Raw genomic sequence first — 18,433 nt, 5'->3', positions numbered from 1 at the left:
TACTACAGAGGCTAGTACCCAAGTTGGAGCTGTCTAATTTTACAACATTCTGTAGCTTCTTTCAATCCTATGTAGTAGCTCCTCTATACTAGACAGTCATGCAGCCTGTCAGAATGCTCTCCATGGTACATCTGTAGATGTTTTTGAGTGTTTTTGGTGACAAACCAAATCTCCTCAAACTCCCAAGGAAATAAAGCCACTGGCTTGCCTTCTTTATAGCTGCATTGATATGTTGGGTGCAGGTTAGATCCTCAGAGATCTTGACACCCAGGAACTTGAAACTGCTCACTCTCTTCACTTCTGATCTCGCTGTGAGGATTGGTTTGTGCTCCCTCGTCTTACCCTTCCTGAAGGCCACAATCAGCTCTTCGGTCTTCCTGACATTGAGTGCAAAGTTGTTGCCACGACACCATTCAACTAGCTGGTGTGTTTCGCTCCTGTACCCCCCTCTTGTCCACATCTGAGATTCTGCCAACAACGGTTCTCTCATCAGCAAACTTATAGATGGCATTTGAGCTATACCTCGTGATTATTTATCCAATTCAAGATGCGACATGTTGTGTGTTCAGAGATGCTCTTCAGCACATCACTGATGTAACGCATGGTTATTTGAGTTAGTGTTACTCTTCTGTCAGCTTGAACAACTCTGCCCATTCCCCTCTGACCTCTCTTATTAACAAGGTGTTTTTTTCCTTACAGAAATGATGTTCACTGGATACTTATTGTTTTTTTGCACCATTCTCTGTAAACTCTAGAGACCTGTGCCTGGAAATCCTAGGAGATCAGCAGCTTCAGACATCAACAATCATTCCACTGTCAAATTTCTTCCCCATTTCTTCCCCATTCTGATATTTGGTCTGAACAACAACTGAACCTCTTGACCATGTCTGCATGTTTTTCTGCATTCAGTGGCTGCCACATGATTGGCTGTTTAAGTATTTGCATAAACAAGCAAGTGTACAAGTATACTGAAAAAACTGGCCATTGAGTGTATAATCAGATTATCTTTTTTTTAGGTGATAATAAACATTATCAAAAAATATGAGAACGACTCGGATGCCCTTTGAACATTTCCACAGGGCTTATATCAAAGAGGCTCTGAGAGGTAAGGTAGTATGCTAGCTTAATATCTCATTTAAATAATACAGACAGCGCAGAAAAGGCTTTAGTATTGCAATCCAAGGTCTTCCAGATTGTGTGCTCAATTCTGTGATGTGGGATTACTTCTGCAGATTTACAAATCTGAATTTGAAACATATTTTCCAATTTGAAGCAATGACTGCCACGTAGCTAATCAGATGAATGTCATTTAGAGCAGACAATGGTGACCTTGCAATGCTTGCTCACTAGTCTGCACAGAAATTCAGCTTAAATCATGGTGCAGCAACCTGGCTGTTTAGACATTGGCTGTTTGATCGTCTAAAGCAATATTCCATTAGTATCTGCATACAAAAAAACTTGAGTATATAAAATTATTGCTACCCTCCATCTTTCTTAATTTCCTTGGGGTTGCTATGTTCCCTTCTTCACCTTGTTTCATGCCTTCATTTAACTGCGATGATCAGAGTTGTTAATATACAGAAAGCGGCAGACAAGAGAAGCTTTGTAAGCTGCATTGCGAGATACAACAGAAGTATCCAAACATCAAAATTCAAAGCAAATTTATTATTAAAGTATGTATATGTCACCACCATATACTATCTTGAGATTCATTTTTGCGGGCATTCACAGTAGAACACAGAAATAAAATAGAATCAATGAAAAACTACACACAAACCAAAACCAATCCTGACAAACAACCAATGTGTGAGAGAGAGAGAGATAGAGATAGAGAGAAAGAGAGAGAGAGAGAGAGATAGAGATAGAAAGAGATAGAAAGAGAGAGAGAGAGAGAGAGAGAAAGAGAGAGAGAGAAAAAGAGAGAGAGAGAGAGAGAGAGAGAGAGAAAGAGAGAGAGAGAGAAAGAGAGAGAGAGAGAAAGAGAGAGAGAAAGAGAGAAAGAGAGAAAGAGAGAAAGAAAGAAAGAGAGAAAGAAAGAAAGAAAGAAAATGAGCTGTAGAATCCTTGAAAGTGAGTCCATAGGTTGTGGAATCAGTTCAGCGATGGGGTGAGTGAAGTAAAGTTATCCACTCTGATACGAAAGCCTCATGTTTGAGAGGTAGTAACTGTTCCTGAGCCCGGTGGTGTGGGACCAAAGAATCCTGTACCTCCTTCTTGATGGCAACATGAAGAAGAGAGCATAGCCTGGATGTTGGGGAGGGTTCATGATAATTAATGTTGCTTTCTTGTGCGGCGCTCCTTGTAGACGTGCTCAATGGTGAGGACGGCTTTGGCTGGGATGGACTGGGCTGTACCCACCACCTTTGCAGTGGTACAGCCCAGTGACAACATAAAGTACCCAATGATGTGATTAATACTTGGTCTTCCTGAGCCACAGATCCGTACAGTTTTTTCAAAGCATCTTGCAGTGTTGTGGCAAAGTGTGGGCAAATCTGCAAGTTCAATAGTTGACTGTCAAAATAATGAAGTTCTAGCAATGGCCTGAAAAGTTGGCATGATACACCGTTTGTAGTGACACACCAGTTTGCAATCCATGAAGTCAAGGATCACACAGCAGGAGAGCAAGTGGTATCTTGTTTCTGTAAGGAACTCCCTAATGGCCAGACGACTGTAGCTAGAGATGCAGACTATGAAAATCCCAGTCCCTACCCTGGTGTTTCAACAAGAAATTCTGCAGAGGTTGAAAACGTTGAACAACCTTGATATCTCCTATGTGCTTGCTGTCTTATATTGATACATGTGCTGGCTATCTTAAATTGATATCTTCAAAGATTCGAAGGATTCAGAGCATATTTATTACCAAAGTATGTGTGCATAGTACTACCCTGAGAGTCATCTTCCCACAGACAGTTTTGGAGACCTGAAAGCATGGAGACCGGGTGCGAGCCCATGATCGACTCCATTTCTTGCCGATTTCACTAATGTCAATATTTTATATGTGCTTTGTGCTGCGTATGACTGTTGGTACTGTGTCTTGCACAGTGGCCCCGGAGTAACACTGTTTTGTCTGGCTGTACTCATGGGCATTCTTGCATAGCTCAGTGACAATTACATTTGAACTTGACCTTGGACAAACACAAAGTTTTGAAGGAACTCAGCAAGTCATGCAAATTCTATGAAGGGGAATAAACAGTCCACATTTTCGGCTGAGACCCTTCATCAGGACTGGAATGGAAGGGGACAGAAGCCAGAATAAGAAGGTGGGGGGAGGGGAAGGAGATGAAGGGTCTCAATCTGCAACATCAACTGTTTATTGCCCTCCACAGATGCTGCCAGACTTGCTGAGTTTCTCCAGCATTTCGTGTGTGATTTTCCAGTTAACGAGGAATGAATACTGGAATGTCTCTACAGACAGTAATGCAAATGTCTGCTCCATAAACAACAGTTAATGACTGGTTAACGTATGCCTGGGCTGCAAGCTGCCTGATTGTACTGAAATCTGCTCCAGCAATATGGAAGGTGACAGTGGGAAAGTAGTACAAGAATAATTTCAACAGGAAGAGCTGACATAGCTTCAAATGGAAAAGGAAACTGCTGCAAGAACTCAGCATATCCGCCATCAATTGTGGAGAACAAAAACCCTGAGTTATGATGTTCAGGTCAATGACCTTTCTTCAGAAGATCATTCATCTGAAATGCTGACTTGCCTTCTCCCTCCCCATGAATGTTGTCTGAATTTCAAATTTCCAGAAACTGGAGTGTTTTGCATCTCACGGTATCAACACAAATTGCTGTGCTCTCTGCCTTCATTCATCTCCTTATTTTTACCCCCTCCCCCACAGAGATCAGCTAGAAATATAGCATTAAGTCAGTAGTTCCATTTCTTACCCTATTTTGATCAAGTGGACATGAAAAAAATCATCATGATATTGTGCTAAATTATCAGTAGATACGGTCATAGAACACAGAATATAGGATATTATTGAACAGTACAGGCCCTTTGGCCCACGATATTATGCCAAGTTTCTAATCCACTTCAAGATCAATCTAACCCTTCCCTCTGACATTGCCCTCCATTTTTCTATCACCTAAAGATATGTTAAAAGTCACTGATGTATCTGCCTCGCCCACCACCCCCAACAGTGCATTTCATGCACTCACTACTGTCTGTGACCTTTGTGTCATCTGCAAACTTGCTAACCCACCCTTCCACTTCCTCATCCAAGTCATTGTAAAATTCATAAAGAGCAGGGGTCCCAGAACAGATCCCTGAGGAGCACCACCGGTCATTGTCCACCACGCAGAATACACTCTGCCTTCGATGGACAAGCCAATTCTGAATCCACAGATCCAAGTGTCCCTGGATCCCAATGTCTCCTGACTTACTGAATGAGCCTACCATGAGGAACCTTATAAGACACCTTAACTTATGGACTAGTTTGCTGAAGTTAGCATTTCTAAGCATGGCACATGCAATAATGATTTTATTTCAATTTCAATCTACGAACATGGGTGTAAATTACCAGTTTAGAAGTAGTGGTCGCCTTCTGACCCATTTTGCTCTGATGGGCCGCTGTGGACTGTGGCTGTTTCTGCTTTGCTCGAGTAGCTCCACTAGATGCAGCCAAGGAACCAGATGTAGTCTTGGACTAAAGAGAAGAAATCAAAGAGCTTAGCAAATTTAAGTGATTCAGATCACAAGAAAATTCACATTTAAGTTTGTCATTTAAGTCTCTCTTCTCTCACGCCTTAAACCCATGCTTCTAATTTAACACTCTCTACCCAGGGAAATAAAGCCTTGGCCAAGGGGTAGCACCTGATTAGCCCCCCAGTCAGGGTCACGTACAGCCATGGGAGCAGGTGGTCGATGGTTGTATGAGCAGCTGGTGCATAGCACAAGTCCTGGTTATGTGACCACTGATGCAAAGCAGACAATTTCTGAAAAGTATTCGCAGCAGCCACTCCAGTGGTGATGTCTGCTATTTGTCAAGTAGGGTGTCGTGCACAATCCTGATTTGATGGGGGATCGGGGGAACATCTGGTGAAACTTCTGAAATGCCTGCTTCGCTGCTGCTGCTACTGTGTGGTTCAGAATCTCCGGAGGAGAAGGCCCCGAGTCCTCGGCTTTGCTTGTTGCTCAGCGGCTGGGGCGGGGTCAAAGCACTCGGCAGACGAAGGTGCTCGGAGAGGCTGTGTCGGAGGGGCTGGTTGGAGGCTGTAAGTTTTCAGACGGACTCAGAGTCCGCTGTGGTCAGGTGCTTCCAACGGTGCTGCACCGGCAAGTCTGCGGCACTTGGAGGTTCATGGCAGGGAGAGTTCCTCCCTTCTGCTGCCTGCGTGAGATGATGAGGCTATCGGGACTTTGAGACTTTTATTTACCGTGCCCGTGGTCTGCTCTTTATCAAATTATGGTATTGGTTTGCACTGTTGTAACTACATAATTATGTGGTTTTGTCAGTCTTAGTCTTGGTTTGTCCTGTGTTTTCTTGTGATATCATTCTGGAGGAACGTTATATCATTTTTTAATGCATGCATTTCTAAATGACAATAAACGAGGACTGAGTGTCCTCATAATCTAATCCAGAATTTATGTGTGCTGTTCAGCGATGAGAAAGAATTGCTTCACCTAAAGAACAGCAAAGATTTAAAGATTCAAGACTCAGGATTCAAGATTGTTTATCGCCAATCTTCAGTAAACAAGCGTCAAGGAGAATGAAAAGATCGTTACTCCGGATCATACAAAACACAAAAAAAATGATAAGCATAAAGAACAGAATAAAAACACAAAAAATATAAAAGCAATCCTATAAAACACAACAAACAAGTAAATGTTATAGACTGACTGACTGCAAGTACATAAAGTGACACTAGGTGATTTGTATGTAGTAATGGGGGTGGGGTGAATGGGTGGAAGTGTTGATCAGCCTGATGGCTTGGGGAAAGTAACTCTTTTTGAGTCTAGCGGCCTTGGTGTGGATGCTGCACAGCCTCTTCCATTATGGGAGTGGAACAGACGGTACATAAGCTAGGTGGGTGGGTCCTCAATGATATTGCTGGCTTTTTCTTGCACCTCTCTGTACATATGTCCTTGGTGGTGGGCGGGCTGGTGTTGAGCAGTTTGAGAGTGTCTACCTGGTGTTGTTGTTGTTCGTCCATCGTACGTCGATGAGGACCTTGACACCATTATGATGGTGTCAAGACTAGCGCGTGATTTGGGTTTAAGTGAGGGAGAGTTGTGCAGCGTCAGCCTCACTCTCTCTTCCCAATTCCCATCTGGATCCAGTGGCAAGACAGAGTCTAGACGGCTGGAGATGGGACTAGGCGCAGTGGATGACCAGGTCGTCTTCTGTGTCTTGTCCTGCTCTACATGTTCCACGACGCTTGCAGAGACCGCCTTCTTGACCGTTGGACCTTCCATTGGTCTCGTCCGCTCAATCCACCTGGTGTAGAGCCCTCCTGTCTGCCACAATGCAGTTTCTGTACCACACAGTAATGCAACATGCTAAGATACACTCCACTGCTCATCTGTAGAAGGATGTGAGTATTGGTGTACACAGACCAGCTCATTTCAGCAGGCTGCACAGGTTCAGTCAGCAAAATATTTTTGAATCAAGGTGCTGCAGAAATATTAATTGTGGATTGCAATTACTGCTGAATGTTCTTACCTTGCATGAGTCTGCCGACTTGTGTGTTCCTGCAGATCCTGGCTTTTGCGATGACTAGAATGGAGATAAATGGAGAGTTATTAACTAGGTGGAAGAAAATATTTATATAATTTGGAGAACTGGTGTCTGTGCTTGGCTGAGAAGTTAGCCATGGGATTACGATTGAATGCTGTCAGTCACGATACCACCTAAATGTAACTAGGGTTCCTTGCTCTTGGTAAAAGCAGGAAATGTAGAACAAATTTTAAGGTGTATACTGGAAGGGGAAGTTGAGGCAACATACACCAGTCCTCGTTAAGGGATCAGAGTGAAAAGGGTAAGCACTTTCAAGTCCCTCGGTGTCAATATCTCCATGGATCTATCTTGGGCCCAACATATTGATGCAGCAAAGAAGGAATAACAGTGGCTATATTTTGTTTGGAATTTGAAAAGAATTGGTATATCACCAAAGACACTTGCAAGTCCCTACAGATACAGTGTGGAGAGCATTCTACGTGGTTGCATCACCGTTTGTTATGTGGTGGGGGGGGTGGTGAGGGGCCACTGCACAAGGTAAACTCTGCCAGCTCCATCATGGGGCATTAGCCTCCCCATCATCCAGGACAATTTCAAGCGGTGACGCATCAAAAAAGCACCATCCATCCTTAAGGACCCCCATCACCCAGGACATGGCCTCTTCTCCCCTTTTCTTATTCATACCGTCAAAGACAAGGTGCCGGATCTTGAAAACACACACTCAACGTTTCAGGAACAGCTTCTTCCCCTGTGCCATCAGATTTCTGAATGGACAATGAACCCATGAATACTCCCTCGGTACTTTTCCTCTTGTTTTGCACTAGTTATTAATTTAATTTCTTTATTTTTATATATATACTTATGATAATTTATAAATCCTATCATGTATTGAAATGTACCGCTGTCACATAACAACAAATTTCACAACGTATGCCAGTGATATTAAACCTGATTCCGATTCTGTTAACCATTTAATGTTGACCAGTAACACGAGCTGATTAATCGTTTTTCACATCCACCTGCCAATCCTGGCAATGACCGACCACAACTTCTTACCCAATATCATCATTTCTACTTTTCCTCAAAATGGAAGGCTCGGGAATAACCAGACCTGATTGTACCTCAGTAACACAAGATTTTACAATTTGCCGGTATACATGCTGCAAAGGTGAGGAGCCAATTCAGTACCCCTTCAATCAAAATAAATGTATTCAAAATTATTGAATCCACAGATGGACAGCAGCACTGCAAAAGGTTGCTAAGAACTGAGGAGTCAAAACCAAGTGTGGATCTCCTTGACCAACATGATTGAAGGACTGAGGAGTAATCAGAAGAGGGACTATAAGTGGTGGTGAACCCTATTCACACACATAGATCAAACACTCAGTGGCTACTTAATAAAGTACCCCCTGTACCTAATAATTAGCTACTGAGTGTATGTTCATAGTCTTCTGCTGCTGTAGCCCATCCACTTCAAGGTTTGACGTGCTCTGCGTTCAGAGATGCCCTTCTGCACCCCACTGTTGTAATATTATTTGAGTTACTGTGCCTTCCTGTCAGCTTGAACCAGTCTGGCCATTCTCCTCTGACCCCTCTCATTAACAAGGCTTTTTCACCTACAGAGTTGCCACTCACGTGTTGTGCTTGAAAATCCCAGGGGATCAGTAGTTTCTGAGATACTCAAACCATCCTGTCTTGCGTCATGGTCGAAGTCATTTGGATCACATTTTTTCCTCATTCTGAAGTTTGGTCTGAATAACAACTGAGCCTCTTGATCATGTCTACGTGTTTTTATGCATTGAGTTGCTACCACGTGATTGGTTGATTAGATATTTGCATTAGAGAGCAGGTGTAAAGGTGTACTGAATACCCAGGTGTGTATAGAAATCTACACAAGAGATTAATTACAACCTATACAAAGCAGCTGTGCAGGTTGACTCTGTGGTTAAGAAGGCATACGGTGCATTGGTCTTCATCAATGTCAGTAGTGGCAGTGTTCTTTGACATTGAAAAAGCCTATGATATGATGTGGAAGGAAGGATTATTAATTAAACTGCACAAGATGGGGGTTGGTGGGAGAGTTTTTAATTGGATTAAAGATTTTTTGTTTGGTAGAAAAATTCAAGTTCGGATTGGATCAGAATTATCAAAACAGTACATAGTGGAAAATGGCACACCTCAAGGTAGTGTGATTAGCCCGTTACTTTTCATGATTATGATCAATGATGTCTTCACAAAGGTACCAGTGGATATAGGTAGGTCGCTGTTTGCGGATGATGGGGCCTTGTGGAAAAGAGGCAGGAACATGGACCATATAATCAGGAAACTACAAGAAGCAATTGATGAAGTGGTGGAGTGGGGTTATGATTGGGGATGTAGATTTTCAGTGGACAAAACTCAATCTGTATTTTTTACCAGGAAAAGGGTTGAGGTAGGGAAGAAGTTAAGGATGTATGGGGTTGAATTAGAAAGGGTTGCATCATTTAAATTTCTGGGAGTTATATTTGATTCACGATTAACATGGGCAGACCATATCAGGAAAGTTGAGGAGAAATGTAAAAAAGTAATAAATGTGATGAGATGTTTGACTGGTAGGGAATGGGGAGCAAGTTGTTCAGCTTTGAAGAGAATGTATGTGGCTTTAGTAAGATCTGTATTGGATTATGGAAATATAGTATATGGATCAGCAGCTAGGTCTCTTATAAGGAAACTGGATGTGATTCAGGCTCAGGCCTTGAGAGTGTGCAGTGGGGCTTTTAAAACGTCACCAGTGTCAGCCCTACAGGTAGAAATGGGAATAATGCCTTTGGAACTAAGAAGGATGCAACTGATGGCAAACTACTGGGCTAACTTGCAGGGGCACAATGATTCTCACCCTACTAAAGGAGTGTTGCAGGAGTGCTGGGAAAATGGGAGGTTTCAGAGGGATACCTTTAGTCGGGTAGGGAATGATATCGCGAAAGAATGTGGAGTATTTGATCTGAGGATAAGTCCTTCAGTAGTTTATCCGGTTGTAGCTCCATGGAAGCTTGTATGGCCTGACATAGACTGGCATTTGTTAGAGGTAAAAAGGAAAGAAAGATATAAGACAGATTTGGTAAATGCATTTAACTGTCATGTGATGGAAAAGTATAGCGATTATACTCACATTTATACGGATGGTGAGAAGGAACCTGCAACAGGAGTGACAGGGTTTGGGGTGGTCATACCAGCAAAAGAAATTGGAATCAGCAGAAGAACATCTAATAAGTTAGGAGTGTTTACAGTGGAGATGCTGGCGGTGTTGGTTGCGTTGCAATGGGTGCAGAAAGCCAGACAAGTCAAAGCATTGATATGTTCAGATTCATCCTCAGTTCTAGCTAGTTTAAGGTCTTTTCACACAAACAGTCGGCAAGATGTACTTTATGAAGTCCTTCAGTTAGTTACAAGAATTGCAAATCAGGGAGGTCAGGTAAAATTTCTATGGGTTCCAGCACATGTAGGGGTGAAGGGGAATGAGAGGGTGGATGAGTTGGCAAAGAGGGCGTTAAAGAAAGAAAATGTGGAAATGCACATTAGTATCAGTAAAGCAGAGGTTAAGTGTGTAATCTGGGAAAAAGTCAACCGAATGTGGCAAGAAAGATGGGACAGGGAGGGGAAAGGGACGCATTTATATCAAATACAAAAGAGTGTTGCAATTACTAGGGTAGGTAATGGAAACAGGAGAGAGGAAATTGTGTGGACTAGGTTAAGGCTGGGGCATTGTGCATTAAACAAAACATTGAAAATGATAGGGAAACACCAGACAGGATTGTGTGAGGAATGTCAGGAAGAGGAGTCAGTAGAACATGTAGTTTTGTGTTGCAGGAAGTATGGGATACAGAGAGAGATGATGAGAAATAAATTAAGGGAGTTGGGGATGCAGGAATTCACATTAAAAGGTTTGCTGGGCATGGGTGAGAGAGCACAAGTCCGGGTATTTTTAGCATTTTTAAGGGGTACAGGGGTTTTTTATAGAATATGACGAATAAACAGGAATAGGATACTAGGATGGTCAAAGATGGGAGGGTGAAGTGTGTGTGTGTGTGTGTGTGTGTGTGTGTGTGTCATTCTGGAGCAGAGGGTGGCGGTAATGCACCATTAAGCTGGATGCCAACCGCCGTAAAACAAGATACAGACAGACAGACAGGCCTTCATCAATCGTGGAATTGAATTTAGGAGCCGAGAGGTAATGTTGCAGCTATATAGGACCCTGGTCAGGCCCCATTTGGAGTTCTGTGCTCAGTTCTGGTCACCTCATTACAGGAAAGATATGGAAACTATAGAAAGGGTGCAGAGGAGATTTACAAGGATGTTGCCTGGAAATTGGGGAGCATGCCTTATGAAAACAGGTTGAGTGAACTCAGCCTTTTCTCCTTGGAGCAATGGAGGATGAGAGGTAACCTGTTAGAGGTGTATAAGATAATGAGAGGTATTGATTGTATGGATAGTCAGAGGCTTTTTCCCAGGGCTGAAATGACTGCCACAAGAAGGCACAGGTTTAAGGTGTTTGGGAGTCGGTACAGAGGAGATGTCAGGGGTAAGTTCTTTTACGCAGAGAGTGGTGAGTGCGTGGAATGGGCTGCCGGCAACAGTAGTGGAGGCGGATATGATAGGGTCTTTTAAGAGACTTTTGGATAGGTACATGGAACTTAGAAAAATGGAGGGCTATGGGTAAGCCTAGTAATTCGAAGGTAGGGACATGTTCAGCACAACTTTGTGGGCCGAAAGGCCTGTATTGTGCTGTAGGTTTTCTATGTTTTTATGTTATATATTAGAGAGAAAAGCTGGAGTAAGAGAAAGGAAAAAAGAAAAAGGTAAGAAGAGGTTAAGTTTATTACTTGGCATTTTTAAATGGTCATAAACTTTCAATTTAACACTTTATTGAAAGGGCAAGAGATGTTGATTAATGATTCTCACATCAGTAGAGTACTTTTACCTTAGTAATTACATGAGCTAATGTTCTACTGTGATTCAATGAGTAATTAATGTGCAAAACATATAAATCTCAGGAAGATAAAAGATTGAGGGAGATGTTTTTGCACGATAACAGGCAAGCAGCACTAAGTGGCAGTCTATTTGTGGTGATCACAAGCCAACCCGCTGGCAGCTGTTGGACTGGTTTGTAGAATTGTTATTTTTCTAGTAGTTTGAGTTTCTTATGCCCGTTTGTATTTGAATAGAATTACCCATATACATGTGAACCTTCCAGTAGTCACAGTTACCTCAGTATCTTTCTGGAAACTTCTTTGTTTCAGTGGTGGGTGTCACATGACTTGGATCTGGCTATTTCATTGGTTAACTGCTGTCTGTTGGAATTTCAATGGAATATACTGTTATCAGTAGTCTGGTATAAAACCAGATAACCTTTGTTCTGTCCTTTTGTTCTCTCTTGCCGTTTCTTCTCCCTTTGACTTCTTTGCTCTTGTAACACTTAATAAAACGCTCGTAAGCAACAAGTTTTATGCCTCCTTCTTGATCACAAAGGCATCAGGATCCAACAAGCAAATAAGGAAGTGCATTGGTCACATTATTGTTCAGCAAATTCCGGACCAAAATATGTTGATAACTTAAAATGGTGGCACTCGGGTGAAATAATCTTATTGCATGCTTCAGAAGCTAACTTATGACATTGCTCATGTGGAATTCACTGACATTGGCAGCCGGGCGGGGCGGTGGCCTTAGTCATGGCAAGGACTAGGCCTCAAGCTACGGTGTTGCTTGTTTACAGCCACCCAGGAGAAAGGCGTCAGAGTCAGTGCACTCCGCCAGAGGTGGTGTGGTGCAGCGTCCCAGTGGAATTGGTGTGCACCCCGCCGTGTTCACTCGGTAGAAGACAAGTCGTACTGGTTTCGCTGCAGACTTCTGCAACGTTCATGAACTCAGGATCTCGGGCCATATTTCTTGTGTGACTCTATCTTACTGATATCTTATCGGTGGCTTACTATCTTGTGTGTGCCTTGTGCTGTGGGTGACTGTTCGTAACTGTTCGTACTGTTGGTACTGTGTTTTATACCCTGATCCCAGAGTAACACTGTCTTGCTTGGCTGTATTCATGAGTATTTGTATATGGTTGAATGTGAATTATTTGAACTATTATTGTTGCTCATTGTGGTCCTAATCCTGATTCACGACATGGCCTTTTGTTTTGATCGCTCAATTTCAATTTTTTTTTATTTTCTTCTTCTGATTTGTTTTCCCTCGTACAGTCTTGTATTTTCAATAGTCTAGTATCCTTCATTAAGACTGCTGATCTCTGAAATACTTGGACTGAGGAAGCAAGTGAGCCTATGGATCAAGAACTTGAGACTGGACGGCATAACAAGCAATCAAAATAGGAGGCTGGGTGTGTTAGTGGGCTGCATTCTGGACTGGTAAGCAGTTAAGCAAGATAGACAATGAGCTCTTCGATTGAGTGCAGTAGAGCTAGCTGACTGCAACTACAGGTTGCCTGGTCAAACAAAGCACGAAACGTGCTGTACAGTTATGTCTCCTGATTAGGTAGATCAGAAATCAGTCAAGACTGACAAAAAGGAGAGTAACCTTATCCAACCTTAAGACCACAGATATAGGAGCAGAATTAGGTCATTTGGCCCATTGAGTGTGCTTCCTCACCACTACCTACCCCTCCACTTATCTTCACATCATCCGTAAACTTGGCCACAAAGCCATCAATTCCATCAACCAAATCATTGACATACAACTTAAAAAGAAGTGGTTCCACTTAGAATACCACTAGTCACCAGCAGCCAACCAGAAAAGGCTCCCTTTAATCCACTATCTGCCTCCTGCCAATTAGCTAATGCTCTATCCATGCTAGAATCTTTCCTGTAATACCATAGGCTCTTATTTTGTTAAGCAGTCTCATGTGCGGCACCTTGTCAAAGGCCTTCAGGAAATCCAAGTACACAACATCCACTGATTCTCCTCTGTCTACCCTGCTTGTTACTACTTCAAAGAATTCCAACAGATTTTTTCCTTGGGGAAACTATGCTGACTATAACCTATTTTATCATGTGTCTCCAAGTACCACAAAACCACATCCTTATCAATCGACTCCAACATCTTCCCAACCACTGAGGTCAGACTAACTGCCCTATAGTAACCTTTCTTCTACCCCTCTTCCTTCATGAAGAGTGGAGTGACATTTGCAATTTTCCAGTCTTTCGGAACCATGCCAGAATCTAGTGATTCTTGAAAGATCAATTGAACCATTTGTACCACTTGAAGATCTTGCTGTAGTGGGGTCTCTAGCAAGCTTGCTGACAAGGCTAGTCGTCCCCTTCAGTCACAAGATCAAAATAATCAAACAACTTCTCACTCAATGTCAGCAAGACCAAGAAACTGATGATTGACTTCAGCAGGAGGAAACTGGAGATCCGTGAGCTAGTCCTCATCAGGGGATCAGAGGCTGAGAGGGTCAGTAACTTTAAATTCCTCAGTGTTACCATTTCAGATCTGTCCTGGGCCCAGCACATATGTGCAATTACAAAGAAAGTACAGCACCACCTCTACTTCCTTAGCATTTTGCGAAGATTTGGCATGTCATTTAATACCTTGACAAACTTCTATAGATGTGTGGTGGAGAGTATATTGACTGATTGCATCACAGTCTGGTGTGGAAACACCAAGGCCCTTGAACAGAAACTCCTACGAAACATGATGGATACAGCCCAGACCATCATGGTAAAGTCCTCCCTTCCACTGAGCATATCTACACGGACGACTGTCCATCTTCAGGGACCCCCACCTCTGAGATGATGCACGCTTCTCACTGTTGCTATCAGAACAAAGGTACAGGAGCCTCACGATTCGCACTACCAGGTTCAGTACATGTATGTATTGAATTTTATATATATAATTCAATACATGTATATTCTCTTCTGTATTTGCAGAGTTCGTCATTTTTTACACATTAGTTTGTTCTATTCTTTTGGGCGTGGTCTTTCACTGATTCTGTCACGGTTCTTGGATTTACTGAGCATGCCCGTTACAGAACAAATCTCAGGGTTGTTAATGGTGTCATACTGTATATGTCTGGAGAGGGATGGCTCTGCCAGGTTTCAGATGCCCAAGACATGCCGTACGATGAGCATACCAAAAAGCTTGTCATGACGGCGCCCAGGCAACTCCACCAGGAGTTAAGGGCACACATGCGCACACACACACAACACACTGTAGATGTACTTTGAATTGAAACAAAACTTCTGCAGAAGTGACATCAATGATTAGGTAAGGATTGAGGGTGGATCCGTGATGTTACGAGGTGGGTCAGAGGAAATTGAAATGGGTGATTCAGTGCAGGTTCAAGAAAAGAATGCAAAGAGTAGGTGAGGTCGAGATGGGTAGGGTTGTTAAAGATGGTGCAGGAGTCAGAAGAGCCAGAAGCAAGTTTCAGAAACATTGCACTGGCAGGAAAACAGTACAGTCAAATGTTTTTGTTATGTCATCAATCTCAAAATGGGTATAATAAACTACTTGCTTTGTCTAGACATTTCCTGAACATGGATACCTCGTAGACTAAGCTAAGTAATCATACTTACTTGCTCTTGATGCAAATTAGCAATTTGACAACAGAATTCAAATCTTTCCTTGTAAAAAAAAATTCTCAATCTTTCTACACTCTTTTCAGATTTTGTACAATTCATACATCTTGAACTGATAAAGATTTCTAAATATCTAAAGATTAGCTTTATTTGTCACATGTACATCAAACATCTGAACACACAATGCAATGTGACATTTGTACTGGCAATAACCAACAGTCTGAGTTGCCATGCTTCTGGCATAAACATAGCACACCGACAACTTACTAACCCTAACCCGTACATCTTTGGAATGTTGGAGGAAACTCACGCGGTCATGGGGGGAGCATACAAACTCCTCACAGACCGTGGCACAACTGAACCTGGGTCACTGGTGCTGTAACAGTACTACACTAACTATTATTCTTGTGTGCTGCCTCTGTCTCTGTATTTGCAAGAGCCGATAACTTATTAAGCAACAATAATCAACTGTGCTCAGGAAATGATAAGCTAACAATAAATTTCTCTTATCTACAAACCATTTTAATGAACAAACTTACACAATTTCCAGCAGTGATTTTTTATATATATATTTCTCACTCCAGCGGTAAAGCATATCACGCAATTTACGAGTCACAAGCTGCTTGTCAATTAAATATTTTTACAAACATGCCTGGACAGTAGAAAGTCAGCTTCTACAGCATACCACATCTAGTTACTATGATGACAAACCTCCAATAACATAAGTATGATCCCTCCAGTTGTTTAACTTACCAAACAAGCCTTTTTGATTTGCGATTGGGCAGATCAATTGCCTCAGAATTATTGCTAAGAACAGTAGCCCTGAGATAACTGCAAGAATAACACACACAAAATGCTGGTGGAACTTGGCAGGTCAGGCAGCATCTACAGACAGAAATAAAGAGTCAACCAGAAGGTCCCAGCCCAAAACGTCAACTATTTATTCGTTTCCATAGATGCTACCTGACCTGCTGAGTTCCTCCAGCATTTTGTGTGTGTGTGTTGCTCTGGATTTCCAGCATCTTAAAAATCTCTTGCGTTTATGACTGTATCAGTGATGGGTTTACATCTAGGACTGGCAATTCACCAACTATTTAATATAAAAAATGCATAAGCAGTAGAATATATTCTCTCCAGAGGTAAAGGTCTTGAAATTTAAAGTGAGTATGAAAATTTTTTTAAAAATCTTCCTACCTTTAAGCCTGATATGAATAGCTTCTTTTCCAAACAATAAACCACATACTCCGAGATGATGGGGAATCATTGAATCATAGAACTAGACCCTTTTCGAAAAATAAACCTATTATCCAAAACTATTTGCAGCAGTAACTTCCATATTCTTGGGAGTTCAACTAATGCGCTCAGCCTCCAGACTCAGAAGGTGCCACACCCTGAACCAACAAGTTCTCTGACAGAGCACTTCACACACCACTGATGTTCAACCCCACCTCCTCCTGTTCCACTCACACCCATGCAAACACTTTGATCGTTGTGTTTAATAGTGCACATCCAGGAGATTCTGAGAAATGCCTATAGCTTATGAACAAGCCTGAAGAAGCAATAGATGTTATTGCTTGGCCTATTATTCTATTGTCAAAGGTACAAAAGTCTTTCACAAAAATAATCAAAGATTAATAAAAACAAGCACCATTTTCCCTCTCTCTCAAGTTGGAGGAGCAACATCTCATATTCCAAAGTGTAAAAACAAAATGCTGGAGGAACTCAGCAGGTCAGGCAGCACCATTGGAAATGAATAGACAGTCTACATTTCAGGCCAAGACCTTTCTTCAGGACTGAAAGGAAGGGGGAAGATGACAAAATAAAAAGCCAGGGGGAGGGGAAAGGGTCTAGCTGGAAGGTGACAGGTGAAGCCAGGTGGGTGGGAAAGGAAAAGGGCTGGAGAAGAAGGAATCTGGTAGGAGAGGAGAGTGGAGCATTGGAGAAAGGGAAGGAGCAGGGGACCTGGGGGGGGGGGGGGGCGCAGGGGTTAACTATAAGCAGGTGAGGAGAGGTAAAAGGTCAGAGTGGGGAATAGAAGAAGGGGGTGGAATTTGTTTTCCCTAAGGAGAAATCGATACTCATGCCATGAGGTTGGAGGCTATACAGATGGAATATAAGTTGTTGCTCCTCCACCCTGAGGGTGGCCTCATCTTTGGACAAGAGAAGGCCGTAGACCTCATATTCCATCAATGTAGCCTCCAACTGGCTGGCATAAACATCAGTTTCTCTAACTTCTGGTAATTTCTCCTCCTCTCTCTTCCCTCTTCTTCAATTCCCCACTCTAACCCCTTCTCTTCTCCTCCACGGCCATTCACCTCCAGCAGTGCCCCTCAAACTTCGTTTTCTCCCATGGTCCACTCTCCTGTCACATTCCTTCTTATCCAGATAATCACCTTTTCCACCTACCACCTCACAACTTCTTACCCCATCGCCCCTCCACCACCTACCTGGCTTCACCTATCACCTTCTAAGCAGGTACTCCTTCCCTTTCTCCCAACCTTTTTATTCTGCCATCTTCCCACTTCTTTTCCGGTCCGGAAGAAGGGCCTTGGCCCAAAATAACAGCTGTTCATTCATTTCCATAGATGTTGCCTCCAGCATTCTGTGCGTGTTGCATCAATTCTCCTCTGCCTCTTTATGGAGCGTGCTCCTGGTAGATTTTTTTTTGAGGGGGTGGATGCCAGATATTTAAGAATAATTACAAGAGCAATTCACTTCCTATAAAACAAGCGCAATTTTTCACCCTGTGCACATCTGAATTAGAATCAAATTTCTTATCACTGATGTATGATGTGAAATTTGTTCTTTTGCAGCAGTAGTACAGTGTAAAAACATTTTTTAAAAAATCAAGTAAAAAAAATAAGTAGTACAAAAGAAAAGATTAACGAAGTAGCAATCATGGTTCACGGACTGTTCAGAAACCTAATGGCAGAGGCGAAATAAGCTGTACCTAAATCATTGAGTGTTGATCTTCAGACTCCTGGACTTCCTCCCTGATGAAGTACATGTCTTAGATGACGAAAGACAGCAATGATAAATGCCGACCTCTTATGGCATGGCCTCTTGACGATGACCTCGAATATAGGGAAGGTCGTGCCTCTGAGGCATCTCGCTGAGCCTATAACCCTCTGTAGCCCCTTGTGATCCTGAGCTTTGGAGTCTCCATACCAGGTGGTGATGCAACCAGTC

The 18,433-nt window shown here is 42.5% G+C and overlaps 1 protein-coding gene across 1 annotated transcript in view; it reads right to left on the bottom strand.

Moving 5' to 3' along the window:
- The window catches only part of cast (calpastatin), a 205,010-nt gene that overhangs the window by 112,464 nt on the left and 74,113 nt on the right, over positions 1 to 18,433 (bottom strand). The window contains exons 4-5 of the mRNA XM_072281312.1: positions 6,666 to 6,719; positions 4,524 to 4,649 (exon numbers count right to left, since the gene is read on the bottom strand). Coding sequence (XP_072137413.1) covers positions 4,524 to 4,649; positions 6,666 to 6,719 — 180 coding nt within the window. The remainder of the gene's footprint in view (positions 1 to 4,523; positions 4,650 to 6,665; positions 6,720 to 18,433) is intronic.

The sequence above is a fragment of the Mobula birostris genome, chromosome 17, assembly GCF_030028105.1.
Source record: "Mobula birostris isolate sMobBir1 chromosome 17, sMobBir1.hap1, whole genome shotgun sequence".
Classification (NCBI taxonomy): domain Eukaryota; kingdom Metazoa; phylum Chordata; class Chondrichthyes; order Myliobatiformes; family Myliobatidae; genus Mobula; species Mobula birostris.
Note: the sequence above shows the minus strand (reverse complement) of the source record. Positions and strands in the feature narration are given on the sequence as shown.